This window comes from Balaenoptera acutorostrata, chromosome X, assembly GCF_949987535.1.
Source record: "Balaenoptera acutorostrata chromosome X, mBalAcu1.1, whole genome shotgun sequence".
Lineage (NCBI taxonomy): Eukaryota > Metazoa > Chordata > Mammalia > Artiodactyla > Balaenopteridae > Balaenoptera > Balaenoptera acutorostrata.
The window spans coordinates 1,776,700-1,794,751 of record NC_080085.1 but is presented as its reverse complement, the minus strand read 5'-3'; the positions used below and the strand labels follow the sequence as shown (position 1 = coordinate 1,794,751).

Below are 18,052 nucleotides of genomic sequence, written 5' to 3'. Positions count from 1 at the left end.
CCCTGAGTTCTTGAACTGTGGGACTGTCACCGTTCTTTGGCCCTGTGTCCTATCTGCCTGATGAGATGTTTCCCTTCCCCCAGCAGATGGTACCTTCTTGGGCGACCAGAACCCCTTGTGACCCATCTCCCTTGGGGCGCGACACACAGTTAAGGGCTCAGAGGGGAATTAACTCATGAAACGTGAATGAAGGTGTAGCCAGGGGGACGCACGAAAAATTCTCGTGAGCAGGTGTGACTCAACCACACAGCAGGAAAAACAAAAACAAAAACAAAACTAACGAAGAACTCTGTGGTGAGGCAGCTAGGTGGGATTTAGGGCAGGAAAGAGAATCAGGAAACCCATCCCAGGCCCTCCCCACCAAGCTGTAAACTATTCCAAGAGGTCCCCATGGATGAGGCTGAATTTCTTCTAAAGCCTGCAACGAACACACAACTCCTAGGACACGTGGCACACATTTTAAAAATGCAGATATCAATTAGCAAATCCTCCCTAAAATAAACATCAGGCGGGGGGACCAGGGCTCAACATTCAACCTCTAGCGCTGAGCTGGAAATTTCCAGGTAAACACCGGGCCTTCTCTGTCCTGTGTCTGGTTCCTAAAATGTGTCCACCACCGATCAGACCACTCCTGAAAGACACTGCCCTAGTGGCTGTCCACTTAAAAATAACCATATAAAGGAGAGAAAACAACCGTTAGTCGGAGAAACCTGTTTTTTAAGCCACGCCCAGCAGGATCCCAACTTTCCTTTTAAAAGAGAAGAGAGACAGAGAGACAGGAAAACAGGATCTCAACTTCCATTTTAGAAGGAGAAAGAAAAACGCAGGCAAGAAGCAGAAAGAGGCCAGGTTGGCTGGGGAGTGTGGGCGTCCCGGGCGTCCTGTCCTTCTCCGGACACTTTTTTGGGTGCAGTTTTCCGAATTATCTACTCGGACACACGGACGATCCGCTGAGAATACGTGTCCCTTGGCGGCGCCGTTCTGCACCCGACCGCGCGCTCGCCTGAAGTCCCCGCGGCCCGGACACCCCACGAGCTGCTGGGCGTTTCTAGAGCTCCGGGTTTTTCCTGCCTTCCTCCCCCTTTCCCGGGTTTCAGGCTCCCCGGCCGAGTCCAAATTTAGTCCCGGGCCGCAGGGCGTGGCGCCCGGAGGCGGCCACCGAGCGCCCGAACAAAGACGCGGTGCCCGGTCCCTGCCAGCGCTCTGGCCGGGGCGCGGGGCGGCCGCAGGGGCGCACACGCGCGCTCGGGAGCTGAAGGGAACCCCGGGGGAGGGCGAGAGGGAGGGGGACTCGGGGGACTCGGGCGCCGCCGCCCCACCCAGGGGCCTCCCAACTTTTAAGAGTCTGTGAATCTGAAAACAAACGCTGACGTTCCGCCTGCGGAGTGAGTCCAAAGGCGCCCGGGCAGAAAGCGGGGAGGAAAGGGTAAGGCCGCCTCCTTGGGGCGTTGGCCACCCGTTGGCACAGCGGGTCCCTCTCGGCGGGAAGGAGGGCTCGGGGGTCCCCGGCGCGTCCCCCTCCACGCGCCCCACACACACTCACACACAGTGCGCCCCCAAAGTACGTCCCTCGCCATGCGCCCCCCAAGGTGTGTAGGCCCCGCACAGCGCGCCCCCGAGCTGCATCCCCCCCAGTGTGCCCCCCAAACTGCGTGCCCTAGGCACTATGCCCCCCGAAGTATGTCCACCCCACACGGAGCGTCCGTGCCCCAAGGTTCGACCCCCTCCCGCGGCCCTTCCCTGGGGCCCCGACGCGGGTCCCCAAGCCAGGCCCGCGCCCCCGTGAGCCCCACCGGCCGCCGCTCACTCACCCCGGGTGGGCACCTGGGTGCCAAGCAGGCCGAGCAGCAGCAGCGCGAGGGCCACCCGGCGCGCCATGGTGCGCGCCGCGCCGCGCAGGGTCTGTCCCGGGAGTGGCGCGCGGACGGCGGCGGCGGGAGGGACACCCCCCGGGGCGGGGCTGGGGCGGGGTGCAGCGCGGTCGCCCCGCCCCTGCCCCAGCCCTTCCCGCAGGCGACCGCCCCGGCCCAGGTCTCCGGGGAGCCGCAGGGGCAGGGCGCGCGCGCGGGAGGCGGGGCGAGGCCATTTCCTCCTGATCCGAAAGTGTACGGCCGCGTCTCCGCCCTTCCACCCCTCTTTAACGGGGACCCCCCCCCCCGGGCGGCCACTCTAGATAAAGGAGTGAAGTCCCCCCCCCTCCGGGGTCTGCTAAAGGTGGACCCCCTGCCTCGGGTGCAACAGCCCGCGGTCCCCAAAGTCCAGTCTGGAGTAGCAGAGCGCAGAGCACGGGTAGGGGTTTTGGGGCGCAGGGCCGCCCTTACTTCCCAGCCTGACCAAGGACCTCCTTTGCAGGAGCCTCCGCGCTCCGGAAACGTCTCCCCGCCGAGCCGGAGGTGGGGCGGGGTGGGACATGTCTCCCCTCCCCCATCCGAGGCAGCTGGCGCCCAGGTTGGGGGGGGGGAGGGGCATCTCTGGCGACAGTCACAAGCCACAGCTGCAGTGTGGGTGCCCTTCCCTGTCCCAGGCTTAACAATGTTTTTTAAACTAAGATATTAGCTTAAAATTCTATCCGTGTTCCTTCAGGACACTGGAACGAAGGTGTCAGACCGAGAAATAGCCCTGAGTCACATTCCGGGATTCTACCCTCCCGACCCTACCCATCCAGGGCCAGGTCCTACCCATCATGCCCCTCCCGCTCCCGGGATGACTCAGGGCCCCTCCTCCCTGCCCTCCTGACACCTGGCCTAACGCTGCCATCTGCCGCCATACACAACGGACACGTGTACCCCCTGGGTCAGACACACATCTGGCCAGAGGTGCCTGGACCCACACCCCAGGGCCCCCAGACTGCTTATCTTACAAGACCAGCAGTCTGAACAAACACACCTGGACCCAGGGAGAAGGTGGTTCTTTTTCTTGGCCAACTGAAACCCCAACACATGATTGTAGTCTACAGGCAGGAAGGTAATGTAATCATTTTCGGGGGGTAAACAAAAACCAAAAAACCTGCCTTTGAAGTGTCCCTTCTTGTAGCTAACCTGGGTTGACCACTCAGCCAGAGAGCCCCCTACCTCCATGCAAATTTCTCTATATATCTTTTTCTACCCCTCGCTTTTCAGCCTTGACTCTGCCAATTACCACTTTCCCTTTCCCAGACCACAGTCTTGGAGCCCATAGAGGGTATGGACCCTGGGCAGTTGTAAACAAGAGGACCTCCAGGGCACTTCTGAGTGAGGAAGGGGATGCTGGAGCTGCTGCAGCCATTTTGGCACCTTGAGGTAAGTCAGCCCCGGAATGAAGCACAGATAAAAGAAACCATGTGCTTCCTGCCAAGGTCAAATTCCAAAGACCCTTCCTTGGGAACTTTTCAGTTCACCCCAGTTACCTTCAAAAGAAAGGCCCTACCTGGCAAATCTCCAACCTCTGACAATTGAGCTGTACCACGGCTGACACTTTTCCCTTTTTAGAAGCTTCTGGAGGCTGTGTGCATTTGGTCACTGAGGGGCTGAGTCCCCATCATCAGCCATAACCTTAGGCACCATTGCTCTCTGAATGCCAGGCCTGGAGGTTTCTTATTTATGTCCCTACAGAGAGGCATTCTGAAGACTTCTGTAATTTATTAAGATGACTTTTGGCTACTTTTCTTTTTTTTTTAAGTGCTGCCTTCCTTAGTTCAAAATAAAAATTTCCATAACATCATGCAGATACTTTGGCTTCAAAAAGCTCTAACTTCCAGAATGAAAATTAAATTAGTTGAAAAAGCTTCCTCACTTGTATCCAAACACCATAGAACCCATGTGAAGTCCATAAGCTGGGCTGGGAGCTGGCTGGATCGCGTTTGGGAACAGGCCTCTTGCTCCGAGTGGGGAACCCTGGGGAGTCATCAGTTAGATGCATTCAACTGTAACGTGCTTAATACATAATGAACTTGGAACCTGCCTTCACTGATCACTTTAATTGTTGCTACCAAAAAAAAAAACCCCAGAAAACAAAAAGGCTCACATGCTCCCCAAGCATCACAGAGCCTAAACTGTCAGATGTTTGCCTGAATTATTTTTCAGGAACTTGGGTTCAGCTGTGTCCAGTTTGAGCTCAAGCCAGGTAAGACTGGTCAAGACTACAGACCCTCCAGCTGGGCATTTATGAGAGTCCACTTGATGACCTTTTCACATCCCAGGGCCAAAAACTCAACCCTCAGAACAAGCTAATGCCAACATTTTCTGAACAATGGTCCCATGAAGAAGCCTGGACCTTAGTTGCACCTTTGCAGAGTGACGATCAACTCACTTTTTTCTTTTTTTTTCTTAATTTTTTTTAATTGAAGTATAGTTGATTTACAGTGTTCTGCCAGTCTCTGCTGTACAGCAAAGTGACTCAGTTATACATAAATACATATATATATAGACACACACACACACACATTCTTTTTTTTATATTCTTTTCAATTATGGTTTATCACAGGACAGTGAATACAGTTCCCTGTGCTCTACAGTAGGACCTTGTTGTTTATCCATCTTATATATATTAGTTTGCATCTGCTAACCCCAAACTCCCAGTCCTTCCCTCCCCCAATCCCCACCCCATTGGCAACTACAAGTCGGTTCTCTATATCTGTGAGTCTGTTTCTGTTTTGTAGATAAGTTCTTTTGTGTCAAATTTTAGATTCCACATATAAGTGACATCATATGGTACGTGTCTTTCTGACTTACTTCATTTAGTATGATAATCTCTAGGTCCATCTGTATTGCTGTAAATGGCATTGTTTCATTCTTTTTCATGGCTGAGTAATATTCCATTGTGCATATGTACCACATCTTCTTTATCCATCCATCTGTCGATGGACATTTAGGTTGCTTCCGTGTCTTGGCTATTGTAAATAGTGCTGCTATGAACATAGGGGTGCATGTATCTTTTGAATTATGGTTTTCTCTGGGTATATGCCCAGGAGTGGGATTGCTGGATCATATGGTAGCTCTATTTTTAGTTTTCTGAGGAACCTCCATCCTGTTCTCCATTGTGGCTGTATCAATTTACATTCCCACCAACAGTGTAGGAGGGTCCCCTCTTCTCCACACCCTCTCCAGCATTTATTATTTGTAGACTTTTTAATGATGGCCATTCTGACCAATGTGATCACCACATTTTTTTCTTATCTTCAATCACCTTTCCACACGCTCCCCACACCTCAGCTTTGCCCCATAAATACCCTAAGCCCTTCGCCTTCAGGGAGGCCAATGTGAGATTTCTTCTCCTGTCTTCTCACCTGGCTGCCTCGTGAATAAACCCTTTCTCTCTGCTGCAAACCTCAGCATCACAGCGTTTGGCTTGCTTGGTGTCAGGCAAACAAACCTGGTTCAGTAACATGTGCATTATACTGGTTGAACCACAGGACGTGACCAAGGTTGGACCATTTTTGATGGATGCAAAGGGCAATTCTGTGTTTCAGTGTTACCCTTGCTGACTCCCCGTCTTAAGCTGGGACTTCGTCTATCTCTTCAGTTTTTAACTGCTAATTCATCTGACTTTGGTCCATTCGTAACCTGCTCTCCAAGCCAGATATTCATGCATATGTATGTATTTCCTCTAAGACACACACTCACACACGGCTTAAACGACAGACATTCATCTCTCACAGCCCTGTAGGATGGGGGTCTGAGATCATGGCGTGGGCAGATTAGTTCCTTGCAAGGCTCTCTTCCTGGCTTACAGATGCCACCTTCTTGCTGTGTCCTCACAAGATGGAGAGACAGCTCTGGTGTCTCTTCCTCTTCTTATAAGGACACTAATCCCATCATAGGGACCCCATCCTCATGACCTCATCTAACCCTAATCACCTCCTAAAAGCCCCTCCTCCTAACACCATCACCTTGGGAATCAGGGCTTCTACATATGAATTTTCGGGAACACACACACATTCAGTCCAAAACAACCTCCATCCATCAAGAATATTCTTTACAACAGCAAAATAGTAAAAACAGACACAACAAAAAACAACTATAGGCACTACAGGAAATCAGTGTGTACTGGGAAACTCTGCAGCCATTTGAAAGCATCGTAGAAGAACGTTTAATGATTTGCAAATACTTGTAAATCTTAAAGGCACGGCCTAAGCCAATGCATGTTCTATAGAAACTCTCTACAAATAAGTGAAAGTAAATAGCAGGATACACACTAAACCTTTAGTAGGGATCAGTTCTTATATTATGAGGGATGTTTTGGTGTCTGTGTTTTCTAAATTTTCTGTACTATATTATTTTTGAATAGGAGGTAAATGTATTTTAAAATTGTAAGAGTGGAAATTTGGAGAATGTCCTATAGTGTGACCTAGTTCAGGGAGGAGGTCCTGGAAATATGATGGTAATTTAATAGGATGGAGTCTGACCTCCCCTCTCACCCCTGGACGTGGAAGCAGTGAGAACAGACAGAAGGATCATGGGAAGCCTGAAGTCCAGAAAATATATGAGCAGAGTGCCCTCCTGGAGTTGGCAGAAAATATCAAGTACTGCCGGTGAGAAAGAAGAGGCTCAAGTTGCATTCCCAGAAGCAGAACCTGAGATGGGCATTCTTGTGCCAACGGGTTATGGAGGGAGAGCTCCCTGGAGGAGAAAGTTAGGGAGTCTGGCCAGGACGGGGGCAAGAGTTGAGCGAGGAGGTAGTGTCAGCTGGGGCTGAGGCTTACCCTGACCCTGCTGGGCACACTGGGGCATGGAATGTACCTCCTAGAGGCCAGAGGGGCTTCTGTCCACCCCAGTCGTCAGTCGTTGGCCAGGCACTGCCTTCAACCCTAGGAAGGGGGTATATGGGCATAACCTTTAGGGTGAGGTGGCTCATCTTCAGGCCAGGACCGTTCTGTGAAGAAGGGGCCAGTTAATAGCCAACACTCATAGCTGTTGGCAGTCAGGTGTCCAGGCTTGGGGAGCATCAACAATGTCCACTACATCACCACCCGCAATAAAATCAAAGCTCCGTACTGTGGAAGAAGGGATAAAGGATATGGGATGGTCAACTTGAAGTCTCACACGTACACGAAGTGGATGGCAGGAAGAAAGGAAGCTAGCAAGGAAGGAAGGATATATGGATAGATGGATGGATGAATGAGTGGGTAACAGGTGGATGGATGGCTGTTGGATGGATGGGTGGATGGGTGAGTGGGTATCAGTTGGATGGATGGAAGGATGGATGAATGGATGAATGGATAGTAGGTGGTTGGATGGATGGATGGGTGAGTGGATGGATGGAAGGGTGGGAGGATGGAGGGAAGGAAGGTCAGATGGATGGAGGGATGGATGGATGAATGTTGTTAGCACCTGGCCACACCGAATCATGTCCACCAGACTTTCTCCTGATGTTTAAATTATTCTTGGGTAGTCAGCCAAAATTGACAAATTTGCAATCTGGTGTATATTCAGCCAGTCTGCTACCCTGAATCAGATCAGCTCTAGTGCCCTTTCAAGCTTAAGGCTTTAATCTTCAAGCCTGGGCAGCACCTGACCCGTTGGCCTTTGGCAGTCACCAGGGCCAAGCCCACAAGCATTTCCCTCCTCCAAGCCCCCACCTACACAGCTACCTGCCCCCTAGAACTTTATTTCTTATTGTCAGTATTTCTCATTGGTAGGAATCATTTTTTCCCTCATCTATCTGTCATCGAGCTGATGTTAGAAAATTGAGACTAAAAAAATGTATATAGGAGTGTTTGAAATAGTCTTTAATTATATCTGAAATATTGGTGCTTCTTAATATAAAGAGAGTGTATCAGGGAAAAGAAAAAAAAAAGAAAAAGAAAAAAGCACAAGTAGAACACTAGTATAGCCAAAAGTCACAGGAAATGTTTCACAGTCAAAAACGTAATTTTTTCCTGTTTAAATGCCACTGACTGGAAATGATCATGAGTAAGAAATACTTCATTTTTGGTGGTACACACAAAAAACAGATGCCAGCAAGCAAGTCCATGTGGCTTTAATTTGACATCTAAGGCCATGTCAGGAGTGTAAAGTTGTTGGCTAAGACTCTTCCAGAAAGCTGGAAGCCAAAAGAATGAGGTCAAACCCCATGTGGATGGGACTTATCCAGCCCAGTGAGTGCTAGAATGGAAAAACAAGATGGTGGAAGGAGGAATTTGCTCCCCCTCTGCTTAAGCAAAGACATCCATCTTCTCAGCGTTCTCAGGCCTTTGGACTTGGACTTACAACACGAGCAGCTCTCCTGGGTGTCCAGCTTGCAGACAGCAGACCGTGGGATTTCTCAGCCTCCATAACCATGAGCCAATTTCTTTCTTTCTTTCTTTCTTTTTAATGATTTATTTAGCTCCTTCGGGTCTTAGTTGTGGCATGCGGGATCTTCATTGAGGCATGCGGGATCTTTCTTTGCGATGCGAAGGCTCTTCATTGGGGCGCGTGGGCTTCTCTCTAGTTGTGACGTGCGGGTTTTCTCTTCTCTAGTTGTGGCACGTGGGCTCCAAAGCACATGGGCTCTGCAGTTGTGGTGCACGGGTTCCAGAACGTGTGGGCTCTGTAGTTTGCAGCACGCGGGCTCTCTAGTTGAGGCGCTCGAGCTCAGTAGTTGTGGTGCGCGGGCTTAGTTGCCCTGTGGCCTGTGGGATCTTAGTTCCTCAACCAGGGATAGAACCTGCGTCCCCTGCGTTGGAAGGCGGATTCTTTACCACTGGACCACCAGGGAAGTCCCTAATTTCTATAATAAATCTTCTCTTATACGTATGTCCACATATCCTATTTTTTCCGTCTCTCTGGAGAACCCTGACAAATACAGAGGGTGATGGAGAGAGAGGGTGATGAGGATGGAGGGTGATAGTCAGGAGGTGGTCCAAGAAGACCTATTTGAAGACACAGGTGGCCTCTGAGGCCACACGAATGAAGTGGAGGCTGCAGCATGGAACAGATTCTCCCCCCAGAACCTCCAGAAGGAATCAGCCTCACTGACCCGTTGATTCCAGATTTCTGGTCTCCAGAACTATGAGCAAATAAATTCCTGTTATTTTTCAGACACCTCGTTTGAGGTAATTTGTTATGGCAGCCCCTGGAAACGCACACAAAGATCAGACCCGTGCGGACAGTCTTTCCCATAAAACAATGATGAGTCCATGGTCTTAACGATATCCTCTCTGCACTCACATGCCTTTCTTCACATCATCGTTTTTTGTTTTTTGTTTTGTGAGGGAGGGTGGAGAGACACAGGACAGTTAGAGGCAGAAATAATTAAGGGACACAAGTGTCGTTTTGGGTCATTCTGCTGCACTGTTGATCTGTCCTCTATTAAGTTTCTTAGGTGCAAGCAAAAGAATAGAATTCTGAATGATGTTGCAAAAAAAAAAAAAAAAAAAGGAATTTGGATATTTGCAGAATTGCTAAAAGAGCCGGTGGGTGCCCAGATATGAAATGTTTATATGTTTATAATCTTGTATAATTCCCTTGCTTTGGGTGTGGGTGGGATCTGAGATGTGCTTCTAACCCAGAGAATATGGCAAAAAGGATGGCATGTCCCTGCCATGATTACACACGATGTAGCCTTCTTAGCAAGAAAAGCTCTATTCTCATTCTCTCTCTCTCTCTCTCCTCTAGTCACTGGCTTTGGCAAACCACGCTGCCATGAGGTAAATGACCAAGATAGAGGAACTCACATGATACAGAAGGATCGGTGACCTGAGAGCTGCTTCCAGCAAGATACTGAAGCATCAGCCTTGCCTGCAGCTGCTAGGAGATGAATTCCACCAACAGCCTCAAACTCCACAAGAAGTGGACCTGACCCCAGCTGAGCATCTGATGAGAATACAGCCCAGCTTATCCCAGGATGGCTGCCTGCTCAGACCCTGAAGCAGGAACCCAGCTAAGCCAGCCTTGGACTCCTGGCCCAACAGAAACCATGAGATAACAAATGTGTGTTGATTTAAGATGCTAAATTTGCACTAGTTAGTTATGCACTATCAGAAAACGACTTCAGCTGGAGAACCAGCCTTGGGACCCTGCAGCCAGGAAAAGGCCCTGAAACCAAACCCCAAAATTGGCCTATGAGGATATTTCTCTGGGCACCACAGCCCCGGGAACTCAGCCTTGCTGTCCCATCTCTGTCTCTGGAGAGACTGACTTCTAGCTGTGTCTCGAGCCCCCCATGAAAAGCCTGGGAACAGATGCATCTGGTCACAGACCCCAGGATTCAGGTCCCCTCCTCCAGCTGCAAGGGAAGCTGGGAAATGTCTTCTGAGGTTGTTTCTGCGCTGGGGTTCACGGGGAGGGGAGTGGCCCAGACGTGGGAAGGTTGTCACCATTCTGTTCAGCCCGCCATGAGCAATGGGCTTCACGAACCACTTCTTCTCTTTTTTTTTTTTTATATTTAATTTTGTAAATTTTTATCTTTTTTAAAAAAAATTAATTAATTAATTTACTTTTGGCTGTGCTGGGTCTTCGTTTCTGTGCGAGGGCTTTCTCCAGTTGCGGCAAGCGGGGGCCACTCTTCATCGCGGTGCGCGGGCCTCTCACCATCGCGGCCTCTCCTGTTGCGGAGCACAGGCTCCAGACGCGCAGGCTCAGTAGTTGTGGCTCACGGGCCCAGTTGCTCCGCGGCGTGTGGGATCTTCCCAGACCAGGGCTCGAACCCGTGTCCCCTGCATTGGCAGGCAGATTCTCAACCACTGCGCCACCAGGGAAGCCCCACACGAACCACTTCTTAATGGCCCTACATTCGCTAGGACGTGTCAAGGCATCACTGAGCCACACTCCACTCAGCAAATTCCTTCCCTGTCACCCCTGTGAGTGCACCATATAATCTCTTTTTCAATGTTTCGTTTAAAATAGGAGGTTCCTTTCTTCAAAGGTCAAAAGAATAGTATACGCTTGTAAACTCAGCCAGTCTTGTTTCATCTATTCCTCATCTCACCCTGGATTATTTACAGACAAATCCCAGACATCATAAAACTTCATCTGCAAATATTTGAGTATCTCTGAAAGTGAAATTTCATATTTAGAAACTATTACACCCTAAAAATGATCAATAAATATTTGAGTATCTCTGAAGGTGAAATTTCATATTTAAAAACTGCTACACCTTAAAAAAGATCAATACTTCACAATTTCATCAAATATCAAGGCAGGGAATATCTTTACCCTTTGTCTTAAAATACTTGGATTACAGTTGGATTGCTTAAATTGGGATACAAAGAAATCCCATAAATTGTGAAAAACTAAACTAAACTAAACTAAAACAAAATAAATACGAACAGTAGAATAGAACAGAATAAATAGAATAAAATAAGTGCGACTAAGAATAGAATAAGAATAAATAAGGTAAAATAAATAGACTAAAGTAAGAATAAAGTAGAATAGACGAGAATAAGATAAAACAAATAAAAATAGAGGTACTTCCCTGGTGGTGCAGTGGTTAAGAATCTGCCTGCCAATGCAGGGGACACGGGTTCGAGCCCTGGTCCGGGAAGATCCCACATGCCGCAGAGCAACTAAGCCCGAGCGCCACAACTACTGAGCCTGCGCTCTAGAGCCCGCGAGCCGCAACTACTGAGCCCGCGAGCCACAACTACTGAGCCCACGTGCTGCAACTACTGAAGCTCATGTGCCTAGAGCCTGTGCTCCGCAGCAAGAGAAGCCACTGCAATGAGAAGCCCGCGCACCACGATGAAGAGTAGCCCCCACTCGCCGCAACTAGAGAAAGCCCACACGCAGCAACGAAGACCCAGCACAGCCAAGAAAAAAAAAAATAGAAGAGAACAAAATAAAATAAATAAAATAAAATAAAATAAGATAAGGTTCCTCATCTCCTGGGACAGGTGAATCTGCTCTGTTAATGTTTTCAACACGCAGCCCGTCAGGAACCGTTCATTAATAATCACATGTGGAGAGCACTCCAGCTGCCGTGCTTATTTGCCTCGAAATTCCGTTTCCCATCTCAACACTCCCTCGGCTTAGACTATTTTGGGGCCTCCCACATGTCTTTGAAGGGTCCCCAAGTTTCAACCAGCTAATGGCCCTAAAAATCAGTGTGAGCAAAGGCGACTTTTACTCAATGAAAAGGACACCCATATACTTTTTCATTTTCTAATGATGAATTAGACTTTTTAAAAAATGGGTCATCCAGCATCTGGAAGACATTTGGTATCACCAGCCACGTAAAAATCACATGTCCCTCGTCCTCTGGAGCTGGCCTGTCTGGCAGTCAATGTGCTCTGGTCAGGGTGACACCGGGTCACGACACGCCCTGAGAGAAAACACTTGCAAAGTCAAGGAGGTGGGTGTGTGTATGGGTGGGGGTGTCTTCCAGATTTGATTTATCTGTAGTGACAGCGAAGGCAGCCGAACACCACGAACTCCTTTCTTTCTGTTTGCAGTTACAGGCAGACCTCATTTTATTGCACTTCTAAGATAGAGCAGTTGTTTTGGTTTGGTTTGGTTTGGTTTTTTGTAACAAACGAAAGCTTTGAGGCAACCCTGCATGTTTTTCCCAAGAGCATTTGCTCACTTTGTGTCTCTGGGTCACATGTTGGTCATTCTCACAGTATTTCAAACGTTTTCATTATGTATAAAATAGATAAACAGCAAGGACCTACTGTAGAGCACAGGGAACTCTACTCAATATTTTGTAATAACCTATAAAGCAAAACGATCTTAAAAAGTGTATACATACACATACATATATATATATATATATATATATACACATATGTATATATAAAACTGAATTACTTTCCTGTATACCTGAAACTAACACGGCATTGTAAGTCAACTATACTTCAAAAGAAGTATTTTTTTTTTTTAAAGAAAAACATTGGTAAAACTTTGCACTTTACCTTATCCAGGATAATAAACCAGTTCCAATTTTTAAAAAATTCAACTGAGTCGATTGTAAAGGTCTTTCTGGCTTGATTTAATGAGTCATGAATCGGGCAACCTCCCATCCAGCAGATAGAAAGGAGCTCCAAGGAGCTGTACACAATGAAACACTTTTGCAGGTAGAAGAGAGCAGGGAAAGGAAGTTAGACCAGAAAAACAGTGGATTCGGTGTGGCAAGGTCACTTTCCTTCAGGGGACAGAAGGGGCCTCTCAGGCAGATTCCCTCTGTAGGGCTCACCAGGTGATTCTTTTTTTTTTTTTTTATGTTTTTTTATTGAAGTAAAAATCACATAATACAAAACATACTATTTTAGCCATATTTACCCGCACAACTCAGTGGCACGAAGTACAAGCCCACTGTTGTATGACTCTCACCGTCCTCCATCTCTCGAATTTTTCACCTTCCTAAACCGAAACTCTGTCCTCATTACACACTAACTCCTCCTTCCACGTCCTCACCCCCTCCCCCGAAACCCGGGCCCCTGGCATCTACCAATTTACTTTCTTGATTGACTGGTTTGAGATTCCTTTCTGGGAGAGACCAACAGTGTAATTAAGTCTCCGTTGGGTGATGTGAGGCTTAGCAGAAATGCTCATTTGGGGCCTGCATCTTGTCTTCAACACTTCTCACTCCGTCTTGGCCATTCTAATTTATCGGACCCCAGCTGGAGAAACGAAGGGGGACAGAAGAAAATAGTTTTTCCTCGCCTCCAATCCTTTGGATGAATTGTTTGCTGTCCTCTCTGATGTCACCTTCCTTCTGTATCTCAAGGGCTCAGATCAGTGACACAGCCACAGAGCGGGCCCCCAAAACAAGACGAACGAATGAGGGAATGAACGAAACCATCCTAGACGCTTAGAGCTTTGCAGGTAACCGTGAACTTCTTAACTTCATCGAGGGTCAGCAAACTGGGGTCAGCAAGGCAAACCCCAGCCCGCCGCTGAATTTTGTACAGGCTGTGAGGTGAACAAAGTAGTTTTCACATGTTTAAATGGTTGAGAAGAAAATCCAAAGAACAATATTTCATGACATTATATGAAAATGATATGCCATTCTGGCTATCATCAAAAAGACCACAAATAGCTAGCACTGGCGAGGATGTGGAGAAAAGGGAACCCTCCTACACTGTTGGTGGGAATGTGAATTGCGGCAGCCGCTATGCAGAACAGGATGGAGGTCCCTTAATAAACTAAAAATAGAGCTACTATATGATCCAGCAATCCCACTACTGGACATATATCCAGAGAAAACCATAGTTTGAAAGGACACATGCACCCCAATGTTCACTGCAGCACTATTCACAATAGCCAGGACATGGAAACAAGCTAAATGTCCATCAGCAGAGGAATGGATAAAGATGTGGTACATATATACAATGGAATATTACTCAGCCAGAAAAAAGAATGAAATAATGCCATTTGCAGCAACATCATGGATGGACTTGGAGGGCATTGTGTTAGTGAAATAAGTCAGACAGAGAAAGACAAATACCGTATGATATCACTTATATGTGGAATCTAAAAAACACAACAAACTAGTGACTATAACAAAAAAGAAATAGACTCACAGATACAGAGAACAAACTAGTGGTTGCCCATGGGGAGAGGGAAAGGGGGAGGGGCAAGATAAGGGAAGGGGGTTAAGAGGTACAAACTGCTATGTATAAAATAAACAAACTGCAAGCATATATTGTACAGCACAAGGAATATATAAAAGGAGCATAACCTTTAAAAACTTTGAATGACTATGTTGTACGCCTGCAACTTACATAATATTGTACATCAAATATATCTCAATTTTTTTTTTTTTTTTTTATTTATGGCTGTGTTGGGTCTTTGTTTCTGTGCGAGGGCTTTCTCTAGTTGCAGCAAGTGGGGGCCACTCTTCATCGCGGTGCGCGGGCCTCTCACTATCGTGGCCTCTCCCGTTGCGGAGCACAGGCTCCAGACGCGCAGGCTCAGCAATTGTGGCTCACGGGCTTAGTCGCTCCGCGGCATGTGGGATCTTCCCAGACCAGGGCTCGAACCCGTGTCCCCTGCATTGGCAGGCAGACTCTCAACCACTGCGCCACCAGGGAAGCCCCTCAATTTTTTTTAAATGATACGGCATTGACATTTCAGTGTCCATAAGTAAAGTTTGAGTGGAGCTCAGCCACGGCCATGCCTTCACGTGCTGTCTGTGGCTGCTTTGGGGCTACCACCACCAAGGTGCCTTAGTCACGACAGTGGTCAGACGGCTGGTGCAGCCTGAAATATGTACCCGGCATCCCTTAGCTGGGTTGACCCGTCCCTGACCTGCTACCCACAGACATGGGTGGAAGGCAATAGAATGAACCTTTCCAATGAAAAGAAAGGCTCACTCAGAGAAGTTGCAAGCCTTTCAGCTGCTCCCTTGTCAAACCAGGAGAGCAACTTGTGGGGCGTGCAATTGCCTGCCTGGGAAAGTGTGATCTAGCATAAGAGCTAGATATTTGATCTTTGTCTGCATTCTCGGCCCAGAGCTCCTAAGATCCTTGGGATTTCCTAAGTGACGCGAGAGATCAAGGCGTCTTTGCTTATGTGAATGAGGTGACTTTTAGAAAGGACCTAAGGATGGGGCTGGTCGCCAGGGCAACCAACGTGTGATGAGAGCGTTAGAACCTTCGGTCCTACCCCTGACCTTCCGGGAGGGGCCGGGAAGAGGGGCTGGAAGTTGAATCCATCACCAATGGCCGATGACTTGATCAATCGCGTCTAGGTCACAAAGTCTCTATAAAACCCCAAAAGGATGGGGCTGGGAGAGCTTCCAGGTTGGTGAACCCGTGGAGATCTGGGGAGAAGGGCAGCCTGGAGAGGGTGTTGGGGTCCCCTGCCCCCTCCCCAAATCTCACGCTCTGCATCGGTCCCATCTGGCTGTTCCTGAATTAGCTCCTCTTACAATAAAACTGTGATCTAGTGAGTAAATGTTTCCTGAGTTCTGTGAGCCGTTGTAGCAGATTAATCAAACCAAAGAGGGCTCCTGGGAACCTTGAAATTATAGCCGGTCGGTCAGAGAAGTCCAGGTGCACACCTGGACTTGTCACTGGGGTCTGAAGCTAGGGGCCGTCTTGTAGGACTGAGCCCTTCACCCAGGGGGCGTCTGTCCACCCAGCTGACCATCGAGTGGCCTCATCCAGCTCCCCTGGGTTCCTTTTCACTTTTTTGAGCTCCATTTTCCCGGCCTGCGGGTGCTTTACCCACTGGACCGGTGACTCTCCCCAGAGGCTGGCGTTACTGGAACACTGCGTCCCCTGGGTGGTGAGCTGGACGTGCCTGGGGATCTTGTGACCTGCTGTCACCAGGGCCCTGAGCCGCTGGCCGCCTGGGGCTGCCATGGGTGTGTCTGGTGACCTCTGAGGAGTGGCTTCTCCTCCAGAGCTCCCCGAGGGCCAGTCCTGAGCCCACAGAGCGCCCTCCCAGGAAAGCAGACCTCAGGGTCTGCTTCTGGGGAACCGGACCCAAGATACTCCCTTTCTTCCTTGCTTGGAGAAACCTGATTTTATGGGCGGTGGCAGGGAGGTGTTCGAAGCCCTGCTCCTCTCCAGAGGGACTAGTGTGCATTCCAAGCAATGCACGGCCACCCCATTTCCTTCCTCTCACGGGGGGGGGGGGCGGGGGGGCGTTGATGCATAAGCGTGTACCCCACGCTGAGAGCCCAGCGCCTTCAATCTCAAATCCCCTTATCCTTTCTTCCTACCACGGCCTCCCATGGGGAGGAAATGCCCACCTACATAATTCTTGAGACACAAAAGTCCATTCTCAAACCGTAAATTAATATACAATGGAATACGGCTCAGCCAGAGAAAGGAATGAAAGTTTGCCATTTGCAGCAACGTGGATGGACTTGGCATTATGTTAGTGAAATAAGTCAGACAGAGAAAGACAAATATTATATGACATCATTTATATGTGGAACCTAAAATATGCAACAAACTAGTGAATATAACTAAGCAGAAGCAGACTCACAGATACAGAGAACAAACTAGCGGTTCCCAGTGGGGAGAGGGAAGGGGGGAGGGGCAGGATAGGGGGAGGAGATTAAGAGGAACAAACTATTATGTATAAAATAAATAAGCTACAAGGATATTTAGTACAACACGGGAAATATAGCCAATATCTTATAATAACTATAAATGGAGTACAACCTTTAAAAATGGTGAATCACTATGTTGTACCCCTGAAAGTTATATATAATACGGTATATCAATTATACCTCAATAAAATTTTTTTTTAAGGATGGAGGGATAAGTTAGGAGTTTGGGATTGACATATACACACTACTATATATAAAATAGATAATCAACAAGGACCTACTGTGTAGCACAGGGAACTCTACTCAGTACTGTGCAATAACCTAAATGGGAAGAGAATCTAAAAAGGAACGAATATATGTATATGTACAACTGAATCACTTTGCTGTACACCTGAAACGAACACAATGTTGTAAATCAACTCTACTTCAATATAAAATGAGTCAAATTAAAAATTAAAAAAAATTTTTTTTAAATCATAAATTAAGTAAACGTGTCTCAGGGAAAACCCTAGGTCCGTCTTTTCCCTCCGACCGTGGTGTTAAAATAAGATATTTATTGGTCTAGAAGGAGCACCCCTGTCTTGGGGTCAGGACAAATGAAGGTACTTCTGCAGGGCTTTGTTTGTTTGCTTCACTACCAGGTGGAATGCAAACAAGCTATACAGAAGCAGCAGAGGCCCACACTGCACCCGGATGCCCGCCCACCGCCCCTCCCTGGCTGCGCATGACTGAGCTCAGGCTTCCCGCTGACCCTTCTTGCTTCTGCTGTTTTGTTTTCACCTTCTCCATGGAGATCTTGGGCAGCTCTCAATCTGGCTTTTTTTAACCACAGAGAATGAAGGGCTGAAGATTAGTAGGATTTCTTGCTCTGGTGCAGGTTTTGTTTTCAGGAACTGAAAAATGGTCAGATCAGGTAGCAGATTGATGTTTTAAAAGCTTCTTGCCATTGCCATGGATCTTTTTTTTTTTTTTTTGAGTTTTTTTCTTTAAGCAACTTTATAGTAAGCATTGATATTTCAAATCTTATTCCTTCTTAGGAATCTTCCAAAGAACAAAAAAAAATTTATTCTTTTTTTGATCAGAATAAAATTCACTCTATCGTGCAGTTTCTATATGTATCTATTTGAAGCCTTTACAAATTGAAGATGCA

The 18,052-nt window shown here is 47.9% G+C and overlaps 1 protein-coding gene and 1 long non-coding RNA gene across 4 annotated transcripts in view; one reads left to right on the top strand and one right to left on the bottom strand.

The window, feature by feature from the left end:
- Nucleotides 1-1,950, bottom strand: part of CD99 (CD99 molecule (Xg blood group)) — a 32,819-nt gene extending 30,869 nt beyond the window's left edge. Inside the window, exon 1 of one of the 2 annotated variants that reach the window (XM_057537729.1) lies at nucleotides 1,812-1,950. In XM_057537729.1, coding sequence (XP_057393712.1) covers nucleotides 1,812-1,878 — 67 coding nt within the window. In that variant the 5' untranslated portion in view covers nucleotides 1,879-1,950. The remainder of the gene's footprint in view (nucleotides 1-1,811) is intronic. The other variant, XM_057537728.1, reaches the window with a different exon arrangement.
- On the top strand, nucleotides 1,307-10,613 carry LOC130706340 (uncharacterized). Of its 2 annotated transcripts, none has more exons than XR_009006602.1 (3): nucleotides 1,307-1,426; nucleotides 3,156-3,278; nucleotides 9,576-10,613. It is a non-coding gene; the product is annotated as an uncharacterized LOC130706340 (long non-coding RNA). The 2 variants fall into 2 exon arrangements; XR_009006601.1 differs by lacking the exon at nucleotides 1,307-1,426 and adding an exon at nucleotides 2,090-2,289.
- The last annotated feature ends 7,439 nt before the right edge of the window (nucleotides 10,614-18,052 follow it).